We start from the raw sequence: 25,990 nt of genomic DNA on the forward strand, positions 1-25,990 counted from the left end.
CACATTCCTTTGGAAGAAAAATGAGCAGTTTTCAAATGTAAAAGCCAAATCTGTGTAGTTTTACCTCTGTGCATACCCTAACAGAATTATTACCTATTAGCACAATGTTTGTTGTGCTTTTCATTTAGATCACAGCACTTAATTTGGAAGAATTCTTGTAATTTGGAGTATTTGTACCTAAAATGTATGACAAATAAAGGGTCACGCAGAGATGATGGGCAGCCACTCCATTTTGTCTGCCCTAATTGCAAAGCATTTCCACAGCCCCTTCCCAGCCACCTGACTGTACAATCTCTGCTTTTGTACCCACTGCTGGTGTCAGGTCAAACTTCCATCCTCTCTAGCGGAACTTCAGCCCCTTGCCTGGGGCAAAGAAATTGTCTTTGACTGACAGACTCCTAGAATACCTTTAAGCAACTGAGTTAGGGCCCAGACCAAGTTAAAACAGTGCTGGCAAACAGTTAAATTATTGTAGCAGTGTGAATGAACTGGCATTTGTAGGAGGGCTTGTAGTGACCGAAAAGCCTTCAGCTCAGTTGGTTACAGCACAGTTTTGCAAATGGTGCCAAACTTGTGGGTTTGATGCCTGTACGGGCCGCTCACTTAAGAGTTGGACTCTTTGTGGGTTACTTCCAGCTCAAAATAGTCTGTGTGCAGGATGTAGTGTGCAGGATGCCTGTGTGCCAAGAGATGAGAAGTCTACTCGGGATAGTCTTGCTACTGTATAAAGAAAGAAACATACAAGTGGCTCTCAGGCAGGCACAGCATAAACTAAACATATTGCATTTTTAACAAGCTTAGCTTACATTTATGAATCAAATATGGGCAGCATGATGGTCAATAATAACAAAATAAACAAAAACAAAATAAACAAAAACAAAAATTCAAAACAAAAGAATAAACAAAAACAAGAAGTTGTGGGACACAAGATATGCATGTACCACTTGCACACAGACGTACATTTAGTGGCTTTGCAAGATGGGAAGAATAAGATGCGTTTTGGAGCATCACAACAGACTCCAAATTCCTTATCTTGTTAGATCACACATGATCTAGGGTTTTCAAAACACCTGTGTACAACTCTATGGCATATGTTGCCTAAGTCCAGATGACAGACAATTTCATTGGACATCCAGTCTTGCACACATTGGTAAGGCTGAGAAGAAACATATTTGAAGCTGAATCCAAGAACTACCCGAAATGCCATATTGATGTGGGACATTAAAGGATCCTTGAACTTGCTCCATGGTTTCATTTATGAAGAGTGGGACATGAATAGAATAAGGGCTAATAATGGTACAGTTACTACCCTGCTACTACTATTCTCATGGAAACAGATTCGAGCAGAATGGCATAATGTAATTAGGAAGAGATCTGGAAATGGTGTTGGAAAGATAACTTCTTTAGATCCAAAGAACAATACTACCTGGGCCATTTCTAAACACTCACTTTCACAAAAGGACCAGCTTTCACAGCAACACAGGTATGAAAACAAAACCAGTGGAGATCTTGAATTATATTTATCATAAACTTGGCTGGACTTATCAGTAACTCTTCAGACAGGACGTCTCACACACAGGATCGACACAGCACAACTGAAGCAACATGACATGCATTACTGGAAAAAAAATCTGGAGCACAAAGAAACACTAAATACACCCTAGAAAGACAAAATTTAGAAAACCACCCTCACAGACCAGTATTTTTAGAGAATTTATTTATAGAATTGTTATTTCAATTTGGCACACAATTGGAAAATGCTAATACAATTTGGTGGGAAAACAGTAAAAATGCTGGAGTGTTGCTGATCCTTTGGAGAGAAAAAATGAAATATTAATTGCAAATAAGGAACAATTGGAGTAGAAAACAATGTTACCTGAAAGTGGGCTCTATCAGCTGTAGACCATAAAAAACCTGAAAGAACCTCAGACACTGGGATGACATTTCCAAATATAGACTGAAGCTGTTAAGAGGCAACTTTAACACAACCCAGGTTGTTTGCTCTATTGACACAGGTCGAGCTTTTCAGAATTTAGCTTAATTTACTGTTCCTGTTTTATCTGGCTTGGTGCTGCTCACGGTGGGAATACTGCTATTGAGTTCAACAAAATCAGGCCTTTCACAGAGGGCCACTGCAGCCTCTTTCATAAGCAATGAAGCTCTGCACCCAGGGGGGGCACAAATGCCAAATGCTTAGAACATTATAATGAAAAACCATTTTCTCCTTATTTTTGGGTGTTTAACTCCTCCTTAGTCCATTTGCATCTTTTCTGTATGTTCAGTACCCCTAATTGCATGAACCTCTCCACATTCCCATTATTTTGTTGGCAACTACTGCACTTCTGGTTGAATCAGTCGCTACCTTAGACCTTAGTCCCAAACATTACCAGCTTCAGGATAAGTTGGATAGTTGACTGCTGGGGTCCTCTCACTCTGGGACTGTCTTCATCTCTGATCTCTCATTTTTCTTGCCCACATCAACTAAGAAAGGATCAAGGATCAGAAGAAAACAGAGAGGAAGAGCAAAGAGGGAAAAGTGGCCACTAATTACTGGCTCCAGAGACAGGAAACTGGATGAGCACTTCTCACAGAAGAGCTGAAAGAGCTGCTGTGGCACCTGAAAACCAAAATATATAAGGCTTCAACAGCTTCTCAATATGGATCGTGGGTTCATGACCTGCTTGTGGGGGGGGGAAGACATTTGCAGCGAGTACTAGGTCATCACTGCAAGAGCTGCCATAAAAAAGTTGTGGTTCACAAGTCAAGCAATTGGGTCCTCAGGATTACCACATTCTTGTCTCAGCAAATTAGATTACAGTGAAGCAGATATAATCCAGTTTTATCACTGAGGACAGCGGATTAAAAGACAAGACTATCGGTGGTATTTTGGCAGAGTCAAATCTGTAATTGTTTGTGTGAAAGGGCCTAAACCACTAAAGCATGGAAAAAGGGCTCAGCATGAGTGGTCTGACTGAAAGCCATCATTCAGGTTTGCCTTGGTTAGAAGCAGTCCTTCCTGCCCTCCTCCTGCTTGGGCTTAAAATCCCACAGGCATTTATTTGTGGTCCATTGAATCTTATCTGTACCATTATCTATCTCCTGAAAAGACAAGAGACATTAAACAATTACCGCAATTTAAAAATAAAGAAACAAAAATAATTGTCCTTTGTTGCACAGTCATCTCCTTCTTTCCACTGCTTGTTTACTTCAGAAAACAGATCTACAAAGAGGGTGGGCATAACTGCAGAGACAGAAGCCCAGAAAAGCAGTTTTCTGTGAGAGAAACTGCTACTGGGATGACATCCAGGAGACAGTGAAGCAGCCATTCTCTGCTAGCATATGCCCAGAATGCCACCTGGTCACTTTTCACTGCACAATTCTTGGGAGATGTGGACTCCTTGTTTTAGACATTAAATCAGGAGTACACAATACTGCACTACTCTTGTACAACCCAAACAGATAACAGGATGCTACAAAGACAGTGGAATACCCTTACTTATAAACAAAAAAGCAGAGATGAAACCCAGTACTGATTCCCCTCCCCACCTCTGGTCTCCAGCCATTGGCCATTAAAAAAAAAAATCAAAACTTTTCTCACACCTCAAGCCAATTAGAAAATCTGTTCCCTGTAACAACCATGAAATAAATGTATGGAACAATGCCATTAGATAACTTTGTAGCTTCACCTGTATGGTTAACTCACTCTCCAAGTATGCCATATCTGCTAAGTATTTTGATTATCATTATGTGCTCTGTAGATCAGAACAAACAGCTCTTAAATCCATCTGTAAAAGTCTGGAAAACAGGTTAATCTCAAAAACAGTTAGATACAATATCCAACCCATTTATTTCTGTGTCCATTTATTTAGAAAACATTCATTCAAGGAATGAAAGCTAGGACTTGGTACAATACCAGGTATTATCTGTGCTATCATACACCCTTTTTAGAAGAATGAAAAAGAGAAAATACATACAGCTTTAGAATAATTTCACTTGCAATCACCTTAATCACAATAGCCACTCAGAATATCCACCATTGGAAAACCAATGCTAAAATAATACATTCTCTTACTTCCTTTATTTGGAGCTAGAATGCTACTATGTTTTTTTTAATTAAGCTTTTTAAAAATATATACTTTTGTAGGACCCACCTACAACATGCAATTGTTTCAAGTAGCATCCCTAAAAATGGTGTGCGACAGCTTCATGTGGAAAAGGCTAAGATGTAAAGAACACTGCTGTAGCCCAGCAGTGAGATGTGGGTATGGCGTGATTTCCTACCCTCTGGGCATAAGGTTAAGTCACATCCACACTGATGAGACCAAACAAATATTCAAGCCAGAATTTAAGCAGAACGTTTCAGAATGGAGTGTGAACACAGTCAAAGAAATGACAGAGTGTTAACACTATACAAAGTGCACTGGGATGCGTGCACTAAGCAAGCACTTGTGAATACTTGCTGGTCTGCATAAGAGTTACATTTATTGCAAAATGACATCTGAAACTGATATTCACCAGCTGCTCACCTAGTCTCACACCAAAGCAGCTACTCTTTAAATTACACTGGGAGACCACAAGCACTACCTTAGCTCTCAACTGTGGGAAACCAGCTCAGGCTCTACTACAAATAACTAACTGGGCACCACACTCCCACCTCTTCCTCAATTTCACCAGGAGTGAGATTAGGCCAATAATGGTCCCCTGTGAAAGGTACTGAACACTGTGATCCATTGCAACAAAGCAATTTAGGATATTAATGTGTCTAAACAAGCACAAGTCTTCCTAATGGAAGGCTAGGCATTTTAACCAGCATGTGGGAGGAAGGAAAGGAGGGCCTCTCCTAAGGTACTTTGTTTTCCTAAGAAAAAATAAATCAGGCAAATACTTTTGTTCACTGCTCTATGCCTTCAACTAAGATACAAGTAAGCCCTTGTATATTACACAATACTTTTCATTTCCCATACAGGAAGTCTGATCACAGCTTATACAAGGAAGCATAGAAGCATTCCTCAGAATAAAAGCAGTCCCATTTTTAGGAAGTATGTTTACATAGGATTTCAAGCTGATTCTAAAACCCCAACTTGCCACAGATTTTATCTTAATTGCCTACTTAATATTGTGCATTCGATCTCTGTGACACAATCAGGTTTTTATACTAGGCTAACTATGGCTATTTCTCATATATAAATTTTAATCCATCCATTGTTGTTCTTAAACAAATAAACATTTAACAAATAAACAAACAGATTTTTTTTATTAAATTAGGATTTAAGACATTTAAATCAGCTTTAAAAAGCTGCAATCTTCTTGTAAAATGTTAAAACCTTGATAAATATGTTTCTTTTATTTTTCACTGAAGTTCGGAAGTTCAACTTTTTGAAATAGATCAGATCCTTTTTAAAAAGGGCATGATCGCTTATTTTTCATAGCATATAGCAGTTTCTTAAATTTAAGAACTGAAAGTAAAATTGCTTTGTGCATTATCTGCATGTGTAAAAGTTATTTTCAAAGAGCAGCAATAGTGTCTGTACTGGAAAAGTAGTTCTCCAAAAACTACCTGTACCAAAAGGCTCGTATGACTAAGCTTCAGTGTCCTTTGCCAGTAAGTTTAAGAAATAACAGTCTGTGTCTGTCATTATGCAACATCTGGGAGGTCTTTTGGAAATGTGAACTTCAGCTAGAAGTTGAAAGCAGAATCTAAACATTCTCCACTACTGACCCTAAGGAGAAAAGCCTCTTTTTAATCAGAAGAGCAGTTCTCATTAACAATATGAAAGAAGTGAAAATTAAAGAATTAAGAGTTTGGATCAAGCAGCCTAAGCCTTTACTGAACAAACTTTGAACAGAAACCATCTATATTAACTAAAAATTTGTAGCATTCTTGAGGAGAGATGGACAGCTTATTTTCTGATAATTCAAACAACACACATATTTTAACCTTCTGAAACCTTTCAGGGGGATGAAGAGAACAACAGTGCAGATGGTTAATGTGTTTGGAGATAGAAGTCCGTAACTTTTAGAGGTACAACAAATTGTCATTTTGATATCAAAGGACCTGTGTTCTGTTCTGTATGTACTGGATTGCAAAGAACATTTTTCAATAAAGTTTTGCAGACCCTGCTGTACTTCACGTGCCACATGTTCTTCAAACTTGCTTAAGCAGATTCAAGTTCAAATGGTCTCTCCCCTCTCTGTAAATTACCACAAACCAAATAAGCACAAGCTGTGTGGAATGGCTAAAGAGCTTTCTGCAGGAAAGTGTGCTGCAAGGTAAAAAGACAAAGCTTTTCCTGGAGTTGTAGAAAAAGTGCTGGTTTATATCTTGTGTTGGAAATGGAAATAACCAGTCAACCTACAATTTCTGTAAAACTCATTCCCTATGACTCTGTCCAATGGAAAGAAAACCCAAACAAACAAAATAACAGCTACTGAAGGAAGAGGCTGCTTCTGTAGGCACAAACATCACATGATGAACAAGCCCTACATTAGAGAAAAATCTAGCATGCATCTTCAACACTGCTTGCAGAAATCAAGGACAAGAAGTAACTGCTAAAAACTATACAAGGAAATGCTGCCTTCTTTTAAAAAGGTATAAGGAAATAATTACACAGATTAATAAAACACCGATATTCACAACCCACCTGAACTAAAACTGCTTTACGTCCTCAGGAAAGAAGTCAAAAAACATTTCCTTTTTTCTCTTAAAAAGCAGAGAGTGCCACACTGTCAAAGATAAACTGTTGCTGCATATAGATCTGAGTCAACCTTCTTGTGCTTTCCATTCAGGGGATACAAAATATGAGGTCATGATTCCTGATAAACTGTTTACAGTTATCAGATGCCTATAAAAATCAAGCTTTTTTTCCTACCTACTTTATTATGGAATCGCTAAAACTACAATAAGATGTAAAAGGTTTCAAGAAATTCCTGTGAGAAATACTTAGGTTATTTTACAAAAAATTTGGATTTTTCTTTAGTTCACCTATGTTCACCAATATATATGGCAAATGCACCTTGAGTATAAGAACTGCATGAAAACAGTCTGAAAAAAAAACCCATGGAAACTGATGTGTGAGACCATTGTCCCCTTCCTACTTCCAATTATTATTATTTTATTCATTTTAAATACCACCACTGACAAAACCCAATGCAAGATATAGTCCCCAAACCCACACCAAACAGCTTTGCTTTGCTGTGCATCTTTCCCAGCAGGTTTTTACACCTGCTTCTTCAGACAGAGGCATCTGGAGGCTACAAAAGCACAACTTGTACTTCTTCACCAGTCATGCTTATGATGTTTTTTCCAGATCTGGAAGTTTTTCAATTAGTGCTTTATGGTTCATGTTGATACTGGCTATAAGTCCTCCTTCGTTGCCATCTGAGCCAGTGTAACTAATTTCTTCACCAGTCAGGGTAGTCATGTGGCCACCCAATGCTCTCAACACTGCATTTCCAGCACATATGTCCCACTTCTTAATGTAGGTGACATGGATATACACATCAGCTTCTTCTTGATTCTTTTCAGGCACGTCAAGGAGGGCCAACACTTTATAACCTAGAAGAAATGGGCAGAGGTAAAAAAAAAAAAAAATTAACCAAGCTTTCCTGTCAAAACACATTAAAAGAACAAGGCCAGTCACTCAAATATAGTTCTGCTCGAATGTTTATTCATTCATTTCTCAATCTCTGTATCATGCTCAAGTCTATCTTTTTCTCCCTGGCTTTTTATTGCAATAGAAGGAAGATGTATATACCGCTCTTTAATAAAGTAAATCAGCCCAGGGCATTCCCCTTTGCTATTCATTGTGCAGTACAAAGTAATTGCTCAAAACAGTATTTGTTCTTTTATGGAATTTTTTCTATTTTTCAACTCTTTGACCAATATTCTTGTTTCATTCCTCCGTTCATTTCTTCATCTTCTTAAATAGAGTCAAGCCCTGGACAAGACCTGCTATAATCAGTTACACTCTCACTTTCTCTGTCATTTAGAGTCATTATAAAGAAGAAATGCAAGACCTTCTTGACTAAGCAATCTGTAAGGGAACTCTGGCTTTTCGCATTAAAGACATAGAAAGATACATGTCTGCAAAAATAAGGAAAAAAACTTAGTGCCTCCCATTTACGTTCCGTCAGTAACATGCACAAGGACATGGCATAAGTAAAAAGTATTCTAAAATTTCTTTAAATTGCATTTTAGGCAGATAAAAATGGACTTTAGTGATACTAATTTTCTCTTTTGACATAAATGCAATAAACAGTACCAAACTTTAATGGCATTTTTCTTAATTTTTTTTTTTTTTAATCAACCATACTAACAGCTAACTAACAACCAACAGATTCTCTTCCATGATTCTGCCTGTGGTCACACAACCCTTTTTCTCCCACTGAGGCATCAGTGCCTTCCATGAACACACATCAGTGTGTTTCAATGAAAGGACCACAACATCATTGCTGGCCCAGGCTTAGACTCAGTAACACGCTGGCTTGTGAACAGCCTGAAGTCTGAACCAAGTTTGCATGTAAGTTCCTAAACGCAGAAAAAACTTTGGCCTTATTGTTAAGTGTTTGCTTTCAGTGATGTGAAGATCAAAAGGCAAGAGTAAAAAGAGAAGACACCAGAGTACATCCTTTTGTCTAGTAACAGCTACACCATTAAAACATTCAGAAGCAATAAAATGGATAGGATGCTTAAAGAACCAAACCTGCTCCACCAGCGGGGATTATCACAGTTTTATTTCCAAATGTCTGCCGTGCAACCTGCTCAACTTTTCCTGCATGGGAGCGGGACACAATAATCCTTGGAGTCTTCTCGTTGTAGGAGGAACGAGCTTTTATGTTTGACCCACCATCCACCATTGCCCAAGCTACAAGAGAAACAAACATTCTACTAAGATTTACAAAAGACAATATCTGTTAAGTGTGAGGATAAAAGGGTACTTATATAACAATATGTAATTTATACCTCTGACTTAATATCTCTCACTACTCTAAAAGAGAAAGTTAGGGCTGACAGAGGATGGGGTGCATACAAGGGAAGAGAAAGAGGCCACACACACATTGGTGCCTATGGCATTATCCCAAGCCTGACTGCTCTTGTGTAATACTTCCAGAAAACAGAATAAGAAGGAAAAATCCCAGGTAGTTAATATTTAGAATTTGCAATTGGAAAGCCGCCAAAGTTAAAAGGAAATATATCCAGTATTTCCTCAAACTATATTTTTATGTAAGAACAAAAAGCCCCACTACCAGTTAAAGCAGATAGTAAAATGCTATGGAGTCATTTTGTTCAGAAGGATAGTAATGCTAAAGAAGGAAATAGCTCAGGAGGATAGTGCTACAAAGAAAAATATTTGATGTTGTGTTTCAGAGAACAGAATTTAGAATCCACAACTTCCCACTTATTTAATCATGAAGTTCAAAGCCAAGCTTGGTAGGTGGTATCCCCTAACCATTAATCTGACATTTACTTAGTAAACTACCCAGCAATTTCATCTCAGTAGAGAACCAGATTGTTTGGCAACAGACTGAGCTCTGTGTAATAACAGTGCTGACTGCCCTTTATTGCTTTGTATTTGTGTGGTAGTATTAGGAACAATCTGACTCAAAACACATCAGTATTTCCAGCTTGGAAAATTAATACTTGTCACCAAGAATGACAGAATTCATTGCATCTCCCCTGATTCCATGTCTGAACATTGCACACTTCACTATTATCAAAGGAGATAAATTCTCAACATTACAATGCTAAAAACCCATTTCTTCAGATAGGTACTGATATCTAAAAAAATATGTTCCAAAATCTCCAAGATTCTTGAAGCATATCAGAATACAGTTCTTAAGTGACTGGTAATTAAATTAATATTTATAGACAGCAAAATATTTAGCACAAAATGTTCAGTGTTTAGTGTTTTAGGTCCAAAAAAGGACAACAAATACAAAATGCATTTATTCAGACTTGGTTTTTGTTCCAGAGCTACTGCAAAACTTCAGAACTCTAGAGGTCAGTATTGCCTAAGGGAAAATGTAAACAGCAATTCCTGTTTTAAATACACAGTAAGACATGAACACTTAAACTACTCTGAAGCTTTCAGAGCTGCATGCAAATTGCCAAACATGCAGCAATGCTCACTGATACATCATTAATACTAAAGAATTAATTACTTCACAGCTGTGGCATTAAAAACAAGTCAGATAATCAATAAGGCTATGCTAGACAGTCTTGCCTGTTACATACAAACAGTTGCCATTAAGATCTTTATTCAATCTTTTTTTATTCACACTGAATAAACAGCAGTTCCTGGGTATATTATCACAGACTCAAGCTATTCTGCTAAATGAGCAAAGTACTCCTTTTGCTAAAAACTAAAAGCACACATCAAACTGGTCAGTATTCATAGGATTAACTTTTTTTTTTTTTGTTTGCTATAGGCACTCTGACTGAAGGGATCTTAGCTCTTTAAAATTTTTTCAGTTAGCTTGTTCTAAATGCATAATTTTTATTTTAAACAAAAGTGGCATTTTCCTCTGTGGTTTTATAGCACAGAACACATCTATAGCTCTAATTGTGTGGTCTGCTGCAGTGCCCTTTTGCTGCTGGTACTATTTTTCTCATTTATACCTAGAGATGTTCTCTCAAACATCTGATTTCAATTAATACTATGACTGATTATCATGGAAATATGTGAAGGCATGAAGATACCTGTGTATGATGAGAAGGGCTTGTGGATCACACCTATTACTGGTTTACCATTTACAGCCACACAAACCATTGTCGTGACATACTGTCGAAGATCCTCTGTGGGCAAAACAAGAAAGTGAGCAAGTTTACAATCAGATGCCAAGAACACAAAAGGAGATTATTCTCTGAAGACTAGTTTATATTCTGCCTCTTGCAGTTATGTAACTTTGATGTAATTTCAAATAACCTTTCAGTTTTCAAAAGACTTTGAAGACTTTTCAGGTTTCCAGCAATTTTTCCTGTTCAGTAGATGTAACCTATACTCCTACCAGATCTAATGCTAACAGCTGTGTCTTATGCAACTTGTATTTTCATGGCAATCTGTGCCCTTCCATTCTCCCTTCTCTGCCTCACCTCCTATCCTCTATTGGATCAAAAATGATCATTCAAAAAACAAAGAACATCCATTGGAAAGGATAATTGTACCAATTACACAGACACAAAAAAAAAATCCCATTTTTCTAGTTGTTCCTTAGTACTTATCAGCAAGAATTTTAGCTGGATTGCCTTGAACTGCTTATGTGACATCCTAAAATGTTTGAAAAGGGGGAAGACTGAATTATGCATGCTTTTTTGAAAAATGGCAACAAAAAATTTCTTGTATCAAGTTAAATAGGATACTTACTTAGTCTTCCCTTTAAATAAATAAAGCAAAAAATCTAAGATACTTAGAGCTGCCACAGTAATGACTAAAATAAAGAAATATGTAATTCTAGCACAATCCATAACTGACAGTTCCTATTTATTATAGCAATTAGTTAGTTGTAAGAATACCAAAGTAATTTCATGTCGGAGTCCAGAACATCCCTTTGGCTGCTCTGGATGTCTTGAGACCCTGGCAGGGGGCTCAGGGATCTTGGCAACAAGTCAAAAACACCTGTGGCTTCGATTTTAGCCCATGGGAGAGGCTGCCAACCTTATATGAGGAATTACAAGCCAAAAGGGATCGAGTAGTGTAATAAAGGAATTGGTATAGGGTGAAAAAAGTAGAATTTTGGGGTTTTTAGAATGTAATTCAGGGATACAATACGGAGGAATCTGGGCGTGCCCTAGCCTTTTCCTCCTTCTTCTTGTCCTCCAAGTCTTGGTGTGATGGTGACACTTTTCTATTGGTCTAGGATAGGGACACACTGTCCAACATAGATTTTAGGTATTGGTATGGGAACTATAAACATGGTACACGTAATTTTGGGTATATAATGTGGGAGACACCCGGGGCTCGGGGCAGACTGCCATGGCTTCTGTACTAGCCAGACCTTGGCAGGTCAGAAAGAAAATATTTTAGATAAGAAGAAATAAACAACCTTGAAAACTCAGCTTCACGCCTTCCAGACCTTTTCTTTGGCTGCTGGGCTAGGGAAAAAGGACTTTCACACTGTTGGGGTCCTGCCAACCCAACCCCGACAATTTCAGAGTTGGAATATATAAAAGCAAGTGTTGTAAGTTGAGAACTACAGAGATTTCATGATGCAATGTGTTTAATTAAATCATGCTAACTTTGACATAAGACACTTTAACAAGAGATGTCCTTTTAAATACTTACTATCTTGTCTCCAGTGTAAAAGGCAAACATCAGAAATACACACATGATTGGTCAACAAGAATCAGCTACCTGTGTACTCTTGTGTAGCATCTAACGGATCGATCCAGACAGTGACACTTTCTGCTGGCACCTCTTTAGGCTGTATTTTTTGCTTTATGTCTTCAGGAATACTGTGATCCCAGGAGACTGTCTCCTGATCAGCTGTATCAACATGCTCCTCAGAATTTATCTGTGGTGAGACAACAAAAGTAGTTGCATTAACATACCAGATACAGTAACTGTGGCTCTTGGGAAAATTGCGGGTTTATTACATTTACATTTTATCTTCCTTAGTTCACCTCAAATGCAGGAATTGTTTTCATTTTTTCATTATTATGGTCACATGTCAAGCAATGCAAAACCACAATCCAGAATTTTACTGTGAACCACAGCACAGCTGGACACTGTTGCTTTGGCTGCAGGTCTCTCTACTGAACATTCCCATAGTATGAATCACATTTTTTAAAATTAATATTTAAATGCACTTTCTTCAAGTACAACAGGCAGAACATTTGACTCTGGAGAATCATACAGTACACAGACATTAGGGGGTCTAAAATTCAATTTATACAGACCAGTAGAAGCACATGGAAATGTAGAGATATACTATCACCAGATATTGTGCAGACTCTGCATGACTTGGACAAGAAGAAATCTTAGTATATATATTCCTGGTGCAGGCACTGAGTTACAAGTAGAAATTTTAAGCAGCTCAGTTGAATTTAACTACTACACAACTGTCAGATGAACTTATTTCACAAACAAGTAAGTAACATCCCATACCCATTTTTAGGGTAGGTTGGAGTAAGGTCCTAAGATGGCCCATGAAGAACATTTATTAACAGCAGTCAAAAGTCACATTTAAGCCTATTGTCACCTGCTACTCAGCTTAATGAACTTTACTCCACACCATTTCAGGGCATTTCAGTACATCAAGCAGAGTTTGGCCCATTAGTGGAGCACACAGCACTCATCTGTTGAATAGAGTAACATACTGCAAAACCCACCAAAACGTCCCTGTGACTACAGTAGCACAATATTTTTGGATGACCAGAGATGCAGTTGTCCCAAAAGCTGTAGGCAAGTGACATGGAAAGACAATGAAAATGAAGGAGCTGTCAGACCACGTTTTGAATATGTCAGATCTTATATGAGCAGGATTTTTACATAACTCACATCATGACAAGAAAAGGCATCACACACACCTCAACTGTAACAGGGTATTAGCCAAGGGTTAAGGGCCATTTTCTCCAAGAGAACTCAAAACGAAAAAGGAAGCAGAACTGCAGCAACTCCAGCCATACATCATAGCTGTCTTCTCACATAAAAGCAGTATTTGAAGCATAATATGCCAAACATGGAGCTCTTGAAGTTGCTGTGACATTTACAAATTAAACATCTGTCACTATACAATAAACCTGATGATTGCATTTTCCCCCAGGGAAAACAGTCCTGCAAAGTCAAGATGAGTAGTTCCACAGACTTGGCAGTCTCAACATAGCCCTGGGCAGTCTAAGTTCCACTACAGCACATGACATACCATCATAAAAAAAACATTTCCTCAACAGAAGAAAGGGGCCTCCACAAGGTTAAAGGGTTGGAACCAATGCTCAAAAGGAAGAATATCTTGTTAAACCTGTTGTTACAGTACACTAGAATGTAAAGTCTGAAACTATCTGAAAGGTACTGTTTTCAGAGAAACACCACTTACACTAGCTCAGATTTTGTAGCAGTGGCCATGACACTGCAGCATTTATAATGATTGTGAGGAGTCTCTCTCAACAGACATGATTATTCCACTAGAAAAAAATTGGGGAAAGAGTGAAAAGGTTGCATAAAGATCTGGAGAAATTAAAAAAAAAAAAAAAAAACCAGAAAAACCCAGATCCCAAAGCGCGTCATTCGTTCTTCCATTCATATGACCATTTACTCTGTAGCTTTGGCTGAATACTTGACTGAGAGGGGCTCAATAACCCTTAATACTTCTTTTATTCTTCCTGTTTTTTTTTTTTTTTTTGTTTTGGTTTTTTTTTGTTTTTTTTTTTTTTTTTTTTTTTTTTTTTTTTTTTTTTTTTTGTTTTTTTGTTTTTTTTTGTTTTTTTTTTTGTGTTAATGAAGGAGAATATACCTGGAAAACATGCCTCTGTCTTAATTACATGTTCCTATTTGTCATTCTCATTTGCTGGCAGCCTCCAGAGGCTACGATCTTACACTTTAAACTTTTCTCAAGCAATATGGATACATAGTTCATTGCAATCCCAAATCCTGACTCATAAATTAGGAGTAGCTATGGTAGAAAGACAATCACAAGGCCAACTATTTCAGGCACTAGACCTTATTTAAGATGCTCTGGGATTAATTGCCATTGCCTAACAGCTGTAAAGTGTAAAAGCCCATCAGGGGAAGTTCTGGAAGCTGAGCACTGACATGAAGGTTAACTACATTTTGGCAATCTTCCCCAGTTATGCTTGAAGCAAAAGCCCTTCTCACAAAGAACTGCATCAAACACAGAGGTTTAACAAAATATATGTAAATCAGTGCATGAAATACTGCTGAAAAGTTAAAAAAAAAACCACAAACAAAAAACAAAACAAAACAAAAAAAACCACCCCACATTATTTCCTAAACAAAGCAGTCTGTCTGCAGCTCCTCAGAGCTTCCCCAAAACCAGCCTGTAAGGTGCAGGAATTCCATAACAAATGAGGGATGCTGCTCATGGGAACCAGCAGCAGAGGTCCAGCAGAGGTCCAACACCAATACCAGGATCAGTCCACGGTGTGCCTTCCAAAACAGCCAGGTGTTTCCAGCCATCAGAAACCTCTGCACAGAGAACACTCCTGTCCAGCACACTGGTGATGGAACACAGATTTGCTCAGGAACACAGAAAGCAACTCCAGTGTACCATGAACTTGTCTGGATAAATGCAGTGCTCTGAACAGCCAACAGTCCTTGCCACCCAAAGACTTCAGGGTACCTCACAGTGGCTCTTTGTCCTGTGCTGGTTTAGTCCCTAACAGCACTTCACGTGGTCTTTGTGGCAGCTTATCACCCAAAAAGCCTGCCTGAATACTAGCTAGCTGTCTCTGGCATGGTGCACAACTTCAGGCTTTTTCATGGTCTGAAAGACTGGAACGCAACTGTTGTTTTGTCTTTGAATTCACTCATCGAAGGTAAGTTAAAGTGAAAAAATATATGCAAACACATGTCTTCTGAAATCCAAACCTTAGTGCTGTTTCATTAGAAAATAAAACATGAACAACACAAACACTATCACACCTGTATTATAAAAATACCAATTAAGCTACTCAAACAGAAAAAAAAACCCACCAAAAAAAAAAAACCCAAACAAAACATAGAAAACAAAGTACACCCACACCCCCTCCAGAGTTCAGGTAACAAGAAAAGTTAACATTTACCAGTCAGAATATGAACATAAGAGTATTCCAGGTATTACCTTTCAAAAACAGAGATTGGAACAGGTTGCCTAGAGATGTAGGAGATGCCCTATCCCTCAAGTGTTCCAGGTCAGGTTGGATGGAGCTCTGAGCAAACTAATTGAGTTGAAGATGTCTCAGCTCATTGTAAGGAGGTTGGGCTAGATGGTTAAAAGATCTCTTTGAACCCACATTATTCTGATTCTATGACTAAATGGATAAGTCTATTTATTTGAATGGGACCAAGGAAATTAAAAGCCTGGAGGCCTGCAAGCCTGGAGTGCACACAGGGGAATACCAGTAAAACATTAATAGGTGACTGTTTTTGATTTGTTGGTGCACGACCAATTTGTTGCTGCATGACCTACACAACCACTTCACCAGTGATTATGAGCATTCCCAAGACTCAACTTTACCACCTGTATCCACCTGACATGAGATGGAGGAAAGAAGTGGAGAGACAAAAGTAAGTGCAAACATTTGCAAACAATAAACCAACAGCCATTTCAACACCATCTATCTGAGTGACTGAGAGATGTTCTCTGTGGATGGTGGAAGATACATTATAATTACATATACCGTCTGTACTAACGTCTAGAGCAACCACTAAGAGTTCATGATCATGTCTGTCCAAACTGGTGGCCTTTTTGATGGAGTGACTGCAACAGTTGACAAGGGTGCCAAGACCAGCTGGTGTCACCTACATAGACTTCTGTAAGGCTTTTGATAGGGTCCCACATGACATCATTATCTCCAAATTGGAGAGACATGGATTTAAAGATTATTCCGTGGATAAGGAATTGGATGGATGGACACAGCCAGGAAGTTTGGGTCAACAACCTGTACATCCATGTGGAGGCCAGTGATGGTCTCCCTCAAGGTTCCATTTTGGGACTGGTGCTCTTTCATATCTTCATCAATGACAACAGTAAGACCAAATGGACCTTCAGCAAGTTTGCAGATGACATGAAGCCAAGCAGTGCACTTAAAACAGCAGAAGGAAGGGATACCATACTGAATAACCAGACAAACTTGAGAAGCTGGCTCATGAGAACCTCTTTAAATACAGTAAGTCCAAGTGCAAGATATTGCAGCTGGTTTGGGGTAATTCCAGGTATGAGTACAGACTTGGGGAACCCACTGAGAACTGCATAACAGAGAAGGACTTGGGGTTTATCATGGCTGTGATCATGACTCACAGCCCAGACAGCTAACTACCTCCTGGGATGCATCAAAAAAGCAGCATGGCCAGCAGATGGGGAAGCAATTCTCCCCCTCTCCCTACCCTGGTGAGACCCCACCTGGAGTGATGCAAGCAGGTATGGAGTCCTCAGCACAATAATGATGTGGACCTGTTAGAGTGGGCCCAGAGAAGGGCCACAAAGATGATGACAGGGATGAACATCTCTCCTATGAAGACATGCTGAGAGCTGGGTTTATTCAGCTTGGAAGAGAGAGAAGGCTCCTGGGAGACCTTAAGGCAGCCTTCTACTGCTTAAATGGTGCTTACAAAAAAAAGAGGGAGAATAACTTTTTACATGGACAGATAGGGATAGGACAAGGAGAAATAATTTCAAACTAAAAGAGGGGAGATTTGCCTTCGATTTTAGGAAGAAATTCTTTACTGTGAGGGTGGTGAGTCACTGGAGCATGCTGCCTGGAAAAGTTGTGAATGCCTCATCCCTCAAAGTGTTCAAGACCAGACTGGATAGGGCTTTGAGCAGTTTGGTATAGTGAAAAGCATTCCTGCCCATGACAGGGTAGTTGGAACAAGATGATCTCTAAGGTCCCTTCCAACAAAAGTAATTTTATAACTCCACAATACCCACAACTACACATTTTGGAAGGTATACTGACCTATGAGGTAGCTGCATGGGGCTGTAATTGATTTGCTCTTATGTGACTGTGCTTCAGAGATGTCCCAACTCAGAGGAGAGTGGTTCAACCAGCAGTCTTCGGGATTTCCCCCGCTTAGAGATCCCTTCAACCACTGCTGCTGCACTGCACCCAAGTGCAACCCTATACTCACTGTGCTACAGGAGAGACTTGTTTTACCTCCATTGGCTCTGCTTCTCTGTTTTTCTCCTCAAATGTATCAGAGGTGAAAGCTGTCTCAGCTTCTCACAGCACCTCTATATACACAAATCCTGTGAAGAAATCAGATGCCAAAACCTCTGAATGTAAACACCACTAGACAAGTCAGGACATATCAATATGCTCAACAGGAGAGCACTTTCCAGGACAGCAAAAAGCACTCAAAGCATCATTATTTCCAGTATCTGAGGAAAATATTTAACCTACCCTGGTTACAAAACACGGCTCCAAAATCTGTTACGGAGGGAGGGGTGTGCTTTCACACCAAGATTTAGCTCACCTGCATCCAGGACCGGTCATGATCCCTTCCTTCCAACTTTCGAATTTCGGGATGGTGAATAGCAGTTTTCACTATGAATGAAAACTGCTTCTTGAAAGCTTGGGTTAATAAACTCTGGAAAGAATGCAAACTGGGAAATCAAAGTACCACTTCTTTTTGTAAATGTAAAATGCCTTTAAGCTTTAAAAATTTTGAATAGTAGCCTTACCTGCATAGTAAAAAAAAAAAAAAAACAAACCCGATTTTATTCAATACACTGATATTTTTAAAGCCTGTGCTTGCTTTTGAAGAGGTTCTTTTTCTCCTTAGATTACCACAACATATTAGAAAGGAAAAATAAGCTTTTACAAGTGATCTTCATGCCTCTCAAAAATGTTCCTCTTGCCAAGATTCAATTTACAAAGCTTTAGCAAGGCAGATTTTGTTAAGAATGGAAAGAAGACCTTGTAGAATCATATGGTTTTCTAAAAAAAAAAAAAATTAAAAGCTTATTAAAAGGTAATTAAGTTTAGAAACTATAAGTTTAAAGTACTAACTTTTAATTAAGTTTAAAACTATGAAGTATATTAGTATATAACTGTGTAAGGTATAAAATCATACAAATGTATAAAATAATGAGAGTCATAAAACCCATTGGTCTCATGTTGCCTTTGATTTGATCAGAAAACAACAAATATTTCCATAATTTTACCACAACACTGAAAAAGGACACATGCCTTTTTCAAGGCACCTAAGTCAAGGCAGACAGAGGTTTTCCTCTATCATCAACTACATCTTTGTTTATTTTAGCAACAAGAAGTTACTAAATGCAGGAATAAGATGACAGAATATGCAAAGAAGACTCTGAACAAGTCTAAATGTCAAGAAGCTCAGTTAGTGCTTATCAAAACTCATGAGGTGACTTTGGCCATGAAGCCAGCAGGAAGCAGACTGAAACAAACAGGATTTAATAAGTGATAAAGACATATCCAATGACAACTCTGCTTCTACAGACTCACAATGAATAGTGGTTGGTGAAAACAACAAAAGTGGAATTGAGAGAATCAGCATGGATCACAGGATTCACTGTTTTCACCGGTAATCTGCAGAGACAACTAGAATTTTAGACCAGGAAAATAAAGCCACTTGCTCATTAGCTCACACAAGTGGTTTCAGTAGATGGCAAAATTCTCTGTTACAGTTCTACACAGATCCAAGTCTAGCAAAGAGAAAGAAATTACTTGCTTGTCCCAAGAGTTATAAAACTTCATTTTAAGAAAACATCCAAATAAAGACAGATTAAAAATCTACCAATAAAATAGATAATACCCAAAAAACATCCACTGTTAATGAGTGGCTGCACTAAGAAATTCATCTCTCCAGATGCTCAGATGATAGATTAAACACCCGCAGTGTACAAACAAGCCAAATGAACCATTTGTAATTACATTTGAAAGGATAATCACAGAACTCATTAGCATAAAGTTACAGCCTAACTTCATTTTTATTCAGAGAGAGTGGGCCTAAGTCATCTGGCATCATTTGGAACCCATGTTAGGAGATGCATCATCTCCAGACAACATCCATTACTGAGATTTCAGATCAACATTCACACTTCTTGTTTTACTTAGAAATCCACTGGCAGTGGGTTCTGCAAAGATCATGTGGGTCAGAAGAACATTAATTTTATTAAAAGCCCTAAGAGCTGAGGAGGCTATCTCACAACATGAAAAGACAGATTACTGAACCGACTCACTAAAGAGCAATACCTCTAAAGTTTAAGTAGTATTTCCTTTTATAACCTACTTCTTTAAATATCTGTCTTTCACAAAGAATCAGTATCAGTTGCAGAGCTTGCCATCTCAGATGAAATTCCAGGTTTTAGGTATAGCAGTTGGCACTGTGATCAGAAGCCTGTAAACAGTGAGTTGAAACCTAGACAGTACTTCAGATAGCCTGATAAAAAAGGAATGCTTGGAGTCATTAATCCTCAGAAGTCAGATTAATTTAGAAGAAAATCAAAGTAAAAGTGACATGTTTTTAAAGTTTCATTTCAAGTGCTGATTCCAGCATTATCATGCATAAGCTTGAATTGTGGTATTTATCATCAGTCTTCACTGGGAAAGACACATAAGAACATTTGGATTTGGAATAGTGACAAGACTCATAAAAAGATGCTCAAAGAGAAAGACTGGGACAGAAGAAGACTTGATTCCCACCATAGTCACAATATGCTGGAGATGGGCCGTAGTGGGAAGTGAACCAGCATATTCCTAAATAACCTTTATTTTAAATAACTTTTATTTTAAATTTTTACTTGAGATGCAATCAGTTATCAAGATCCTGACATTGATCCCTGGACAGGCCACATTCAAAGAGTAACACCCTAAGGCATGATGCTGAGAGGGATCTTTTAGCAGGTAATGCTGCTGAAAATTATGAGATCATTTCTTCACAGAAGTTCTTCTGAGCAGAACATACCAGTGTTTCTGGCTAGTCTATCACTGAATTTGGACAGAATGCCTCCCCAGTCCACTCCCACCCCAGCAGCAGGGCTCGGTCAGGCATCTCCTTAATCTCCTCATCTAATTCCCACCCTAGTCCTTATCACACCACCACTGTGCCAGCACAGCACAATTAAGTGCTACATGGAGAACCAACCAGGAAAGAAGTAACCCAGAAAAGATAAACAAAATTAATAAAAAATGAAAGCAGAAGAGGGGACGATTATAGCTGGATCAGAGCTTTAACTCTTTCTTTGAATGACAAATGAATGAGAACAACATATTGGTAATGCAGGAGTGGTAACACCTCAAGCCTGTAACTGCAGTTGAGAACTTCACCAAGAGAAAGCAATGCATATGTTTTAGCATTAAGTATATTTTAAAATCAATTGTACAAAGATGCTTCATGGAATACACACGTAAATATTTACTGCTGGATGTTGAGTGCGATCACACAACACTGGGTAATACCCAAGGTAGCAGTAAGTGACTTGCCTCTTTGTCCCTTATCTTTCTCATCTTTATCTGTTTCTGAGGGATATAAAAACACCACCACTTAAACTAAACTAAATCTACACAGTGATAAAACACAATTGAGCCACTCCTACCTAGGTCTTACCTAACAGCCTTGAGAAGTCTGAACTGATGCAAATGCATCTATTTATATCAAACAGAGCAGTTGATGTCAGCAGTGGAGTTCCTCTTTCTCTGTAGAGACAATACCTTTACTCAAGAGAACAAAGGCAAACACTGTCTGTGGGATTTTTTTCCCCTCAGATTTTGAAAGGGCTTTTTATATAAATCCCAACTCTTAGTATTATAAGACTTCTTCCAGATTTATTTCAGCTTCTGCATGTGAGAAGCCTAACTCTTCTATCTTCTCTTAATAACCACACTTTAAGAGATTCAGATCTGCTTCAGAAAGACTGTTTGCATGCTTTCCCTTTTTATGTCCAGCAGCACAAAACAAGGAACACAACGGTGTTTACTGACTTAAGTTTATTTCAGTCGAATGACTATTTCCCAAGATTATTTTGAAATATTGGAAAGCCACAGTTATTCTTAGAGAATCACAGAGTAATGGAATGATTTGGGCTGAAAGGTACTTTCCAGATCTCACTCCAACCTCCCTGCCATGTGTTGGGACACCCTCCACTAAACCAGGCTGCTCAAGGCTTTATCCAGCCTGACCTTGAACACTTCTAGGGAACAGTCATCCACAACTTCTCTGGGCAAACTGGTCCAGTACCTCACCACTCCCACAGAAAAGAATTTTGTCCCAATGTCTGATCTAAACCTACCCTCTTCCAGTTGAAAGATATTTCAACTGGAACAAGATTCCCCCTTGTCCTGTCAACACATGTCCTTGTACAAAGAGTCTCTCCAGGTCTCCTACAGCCCCCTTCAGGTACTGAAAGGCTCTGTAATGTCTCACAGGAGCCTTCTCTTGTCCAGACTGAACAACTCCATTTTCTTTGCTTTACAGGCATATTTTAGCACCTGTTTTTGTTCTTGTTCATCTTCTTCCTGGATGCAGCATTTGGCAACATTTTAAACACTGAGGTACTCCTGTTAAGCTCGAGAACTTCAGAATGTGAGAAAATCAGCATTTTGCATAAGCTTACTCTTGGAATTATTGCCGTTTTTGTTTGACAGCTTTTATTAGCATCATCTTCTCTAGCAAGGAGAGAAGAGGAGGTTTACTTGACTTCAGCAGCATCTTTTACCCTGGAGTGTCACTCTGTACAGGGGGATAAGATTACAGATATAAAGAAGCTATTTCTTACATGATGCAATTTGTGCTGCCTCAGAAAATCCTCTATAATCCTTATATTCCCACCAAGACTCAGCAGGTCTGTTCTATGAAAGAGCTGCAGTTTTAGATGGGTTGCTCTGAAGTTATATTTGAAGGATTAGTAGATTGAGATAATACCTTGCCTTCACACCTGAGAAGCAGAGATAGTATGTATATAGCAGTAAAATAAAGCTTTTATTTTAGTTTGGGAAAATGTTTATGAATACATCTTCATCGTGGACTTTGAGAGACAAAATGTCTTATCAGTGTATATACAGCTTAGTGAGTATTTTCTAAACACCACATGAGGTAAGCTGTTATTATCCCCATCGTGTTCTTAGAATACTTAATGTCCCACAGCTGATCTGTCAGACTGAATAACTCCAGATCACCTGAAAAATTTGTCAAGTACACTCATCTCAGATATCCTCAGTGCTCAAGCTCAGTCAATCTAAGGAGGAGTTGGGAAAAAGAAAAGACATATGCCTGGTATTTTCCAGTTCCACAGACCTGTGCACACATTTTCAGTTTTGTACTGCCTTTGAGAACACATCTGCACATTCGAAAGTACCTTCTAGTCAAAGATTAGCAGCACACATCACCTGTGAGAAAAATAAAAGGGAGTACCAAAGTTTTTTAAAAGTAGATGTTCAAAGTTAACACCCTCTGCCAGAAAGACACAAGTCAGACTGTCACTGCTAAGAATCCCAGGCTCCAGAGCAGAGTTTACATGTGACCACAGAGCAGGCAATACACAGTTCACTGTGTTCTTCAAGCCCAGACAGAACCCCCAGCCTTCCCTAGAAGCACAGGCAACTCTTACATCTAGATTAATGAAGTCTCTGCATCTGTGAAAGGGGAGAAAGCATAGAGGTTTCAAGCCAGCTAAGCTGTAAAGCCAAGATCTCTAAGGAGTCTGAATAATGCAAGAGAACAGGAGTCAATACTTCTTCTTCCTTTAATGCTGGGCCTGTGAAGGTGCCTTGTCACTGACAGATAATCCAGGAAATCTTCAAAACAGAACCTGCATAACCTTTCTGTAGAGGAAGATTAGTCACATCTCAAGTTCATTTCAAACACTGAAGAATTTATTGTTTCCTCTAGATTTCATATTCAATAAGTTCTTTACAATACTTTAAAACCCCACCAAAACAAACAAACAAACAAACAAAACACAAAGAAGCCAACAAACCAAAAATTACACACTTTTCTGTGGAACGTTCAAAACAGCTACTGAAAATTGAATAGTAACTTGATAACCAAAAACTGAACTTAGCTACTTTTTCTCTCAACTCATCCAGCAGAAGCACACAATCACCACCTCTGAGATCCAAATTTAGGACTTTCTATCCATTTCAAATGGCCGTGAAAAGCTAAGGAACTTAACATAAAAAGACAGAAGTTCCCACTGATTGAAGTGAAAGCAGAAACAATGCCAACAAACCCCAAAAGAATCCTCAAAATATAGTTCAAAGGTTAGGGTGCGACCTTAAAAGATAGCCCCAGATTTCAGAAGTGAAGCAGAGCAGGAAGGGGTGTACACAGCTGAAAGCAAAATAAACTCATTTTGCTCAGGTAGGCAGTGATCCACAGTATCGACACAGCTATGCTTATCTGCTGTCCCACAGCTACAAGCGCTAAACACTCGATTATAGCAGCGCTACGTCCTTAAGCCTCGAATTCTCAGTCGCCGCTCCCGCTCCTGGCTCTCTCCATAACTGACGGCAGGAAGGACAACTGGCAGGAAGGATAAGTACCAAAACAACGGCATTCCTAATCTCTGCATCTTTACCGTAGGCGGAATTTGCGCTATGCAATTATCCTGTATCCTTAACCACAGAGCTCATGATCCACAACAGCGAAACCCGCTGTCTCCCCCACTCCTCCATGGCCGTAGTGTTTGATACTATTTCACCTCGCGTGGCTACGCTTGCAACACGCTCCAACTCTTTCCCCTGCAACCCAACACCCACGGCGAGGAGCGTGAGGTGGCACGGCCACAAATTCAGCGGGAGGGGAAGGAAGGGCGCAAACGGGGGCAGCGCTTCCCGCCGGCGGTTACAGAGCGGAGAGCCGCCGGTGCGGAGCAGCCCAGCGCCGGGGCTCCACACCGGGGTCGCAGCGCCGGGCCCGCGGCAGCCCCCGCCCCACGGAGGGCGCCTGGCACCCACCTGCACGGCGGGGAAGGCGCCCTTCAGCAGGTAGAACATCCTGCGGTTGGAGAGGAGGTCGCCGGTGGTCAGCTGCTCCTCGGCCCCCTCCCGCGTCTTCCCCTTCGCCTTGGCGTTGAGGACGTTCCCCTCGCGGACCCGCTTCACCTCCTCCCCGCCCCTGACGGCGGCCAGCACGGACACGGCCAGCAGCTCCCGCAGGTCCACGGCGCCGCCGGGCGCAGAGCCGTGGGGCGTCTCGGGCCCGCCGGCCGCCGGCTCGCTCAGCATGAAGAAGGCGAAGCGGCCGGCCAGGAAGCCGGAGTAAAGGTGGTAGAGGACGCCCAGCCCCAGCAGGCAGAACACGGCCATGCCGAGCGGCGAGAGGCGGATGCCCATGGGGGCCATGGCCGCGGGGCGGGCGGGTGGCGGGGCCGGGCAGTCACCACAATCCCATGGCACGGCCGGGGCGCTCCGCTGCTGCTGCGGCGGCGGCGCCGGGCCGGCTCCACGCTCGCGGCCGGGAGGCAGCGCCGTCTGTATCCGGGTCAGGCGGAGGCGGAGCCGCCGCGCGCACTGGGCACGTCCCGCTGCCCCGCGGCCGCCGCGTTCCCGAGCTCTGCGCCTCCCGGCGGGAGCGTCGGCGGTCCCGCCGCTACCTGCTGTGCTCGTCCATGCCGGCGCACGCTGCCCATCGCCCGCTGGTTCTCCTGAGCTCTGTGGCTGGGGGTGATTTTTTCCTCATCTCCTTCTAGGCAGCAGATGCGCCAGGAGCCCGCAGTGGTGGGGCCGAGGGAGCTGCTCCACCCGCAGGGCAGTAGCCAGAGCCCGAGCCGAAGCCCGTCCGGCACTCTGGGAAGGAGTTTTCTGATGGAAATTGCTGTTGGCATAACTTGCCGCTAAATTTCTCAAGGTGGACTGTTAGCGGTGCTGAGCATTATTGCTGAGCAACTCTTGTTTTTGTCATAGAGGTTCGGGAAGTTCTCTGCCCCCTGTTCCTCGAAGAATTCCTCTCATTCAGTAAAATGAAGCAAATCCAACTGTTTCCTCAGCCAAGTGACGTGATAAAAGCCTACCTGTCTTAATTTATACTTTTTCTTTGCACCTCAGTTGTTTTGGGGGAGTGTGAAACTTCATAGCCAGGATGGACATCTGGGGTGGGAACTAGGAAGAGTCTCTGATTCCTTTCTCTTCTCATTTCTGATTCCTTTTAGTAGTTTTCAATAAATTACAAGCAAAAGAACTATGTTAATTCAGCATTGTTTGAGTTAATTACATATTTTTATTCTAGCAATGTTGTCTGTTGATACACAGGTTGTAGAAACAGGTCTTGGTAGTGACTGTGGGAAGAAGTAATTATTAGGGGTCATGCATTATAACTGTTTTCTTGAACATTTTTTTTCAAGTATTAAACTTACATAATCAAGAATGTGA

The 25,990-nt window shown here is 40.2% G+C and overlaps 1 protein-coding gene across 2 annotated transcripts; it reads right to left on the minus strand.

The window, feature by feature from the left end:
• Window positions 1-1,700: 1,700 nt before the first annotated feature.
• BPNT2 (3'(2'), 5'-bisphosphate nucleotidase 2) lies at window positions 1,701-25,774 on the minus strand. Of its 2 annotated transcripts, none has more exons than XM_053948674.1 (5): window positions 25,216-25,774; window positions 12,351-12,510; window positions 10,700-10,795; window positions 8,703-8,864; window positions 1,701-7,555 (listed from the first exon to the last, which is right to left on the minus strand). In XM_053948674.1, exons 1-5 carry the CDS (start codon window positions 25,444-25,446, stop codon window positions 7,290-7,292), a joined length of 915 nt encoding a protein of 304 aa, XP_053804649.1. In that variant the 5' UTR covers window positions 25,447-25,774; the 3' UTR covers window positions 1,701-7,289. The 2 variants fall into 2 exon arrangements, with proteins under 2 accessions (XP_053804649.1, XP_053804639.1); XM_053948664.1 differs by lacking the exon at window positions 25,216-25,774 and adding an exon at window positions 24,578-25,185.
• Window positions 25,775-25,990: the final 216 nt, after the last annotated feature.

The sequence above is a fragment of the Vidua chalybeata genome, chromosome 1, assembly GCF_026979565.1.
Source record: "Vidua chalybeata isolate OUT-0048 chromosome 1, bVidCha1 merged haplotype, whole genome shotgun sequence".
NCBI classification, from domain to species: Eukaryota; Metazoa; Chordata; class Aves; order Passeriformes; family Viduidae; genus Vidua; species Vidua chalybeata.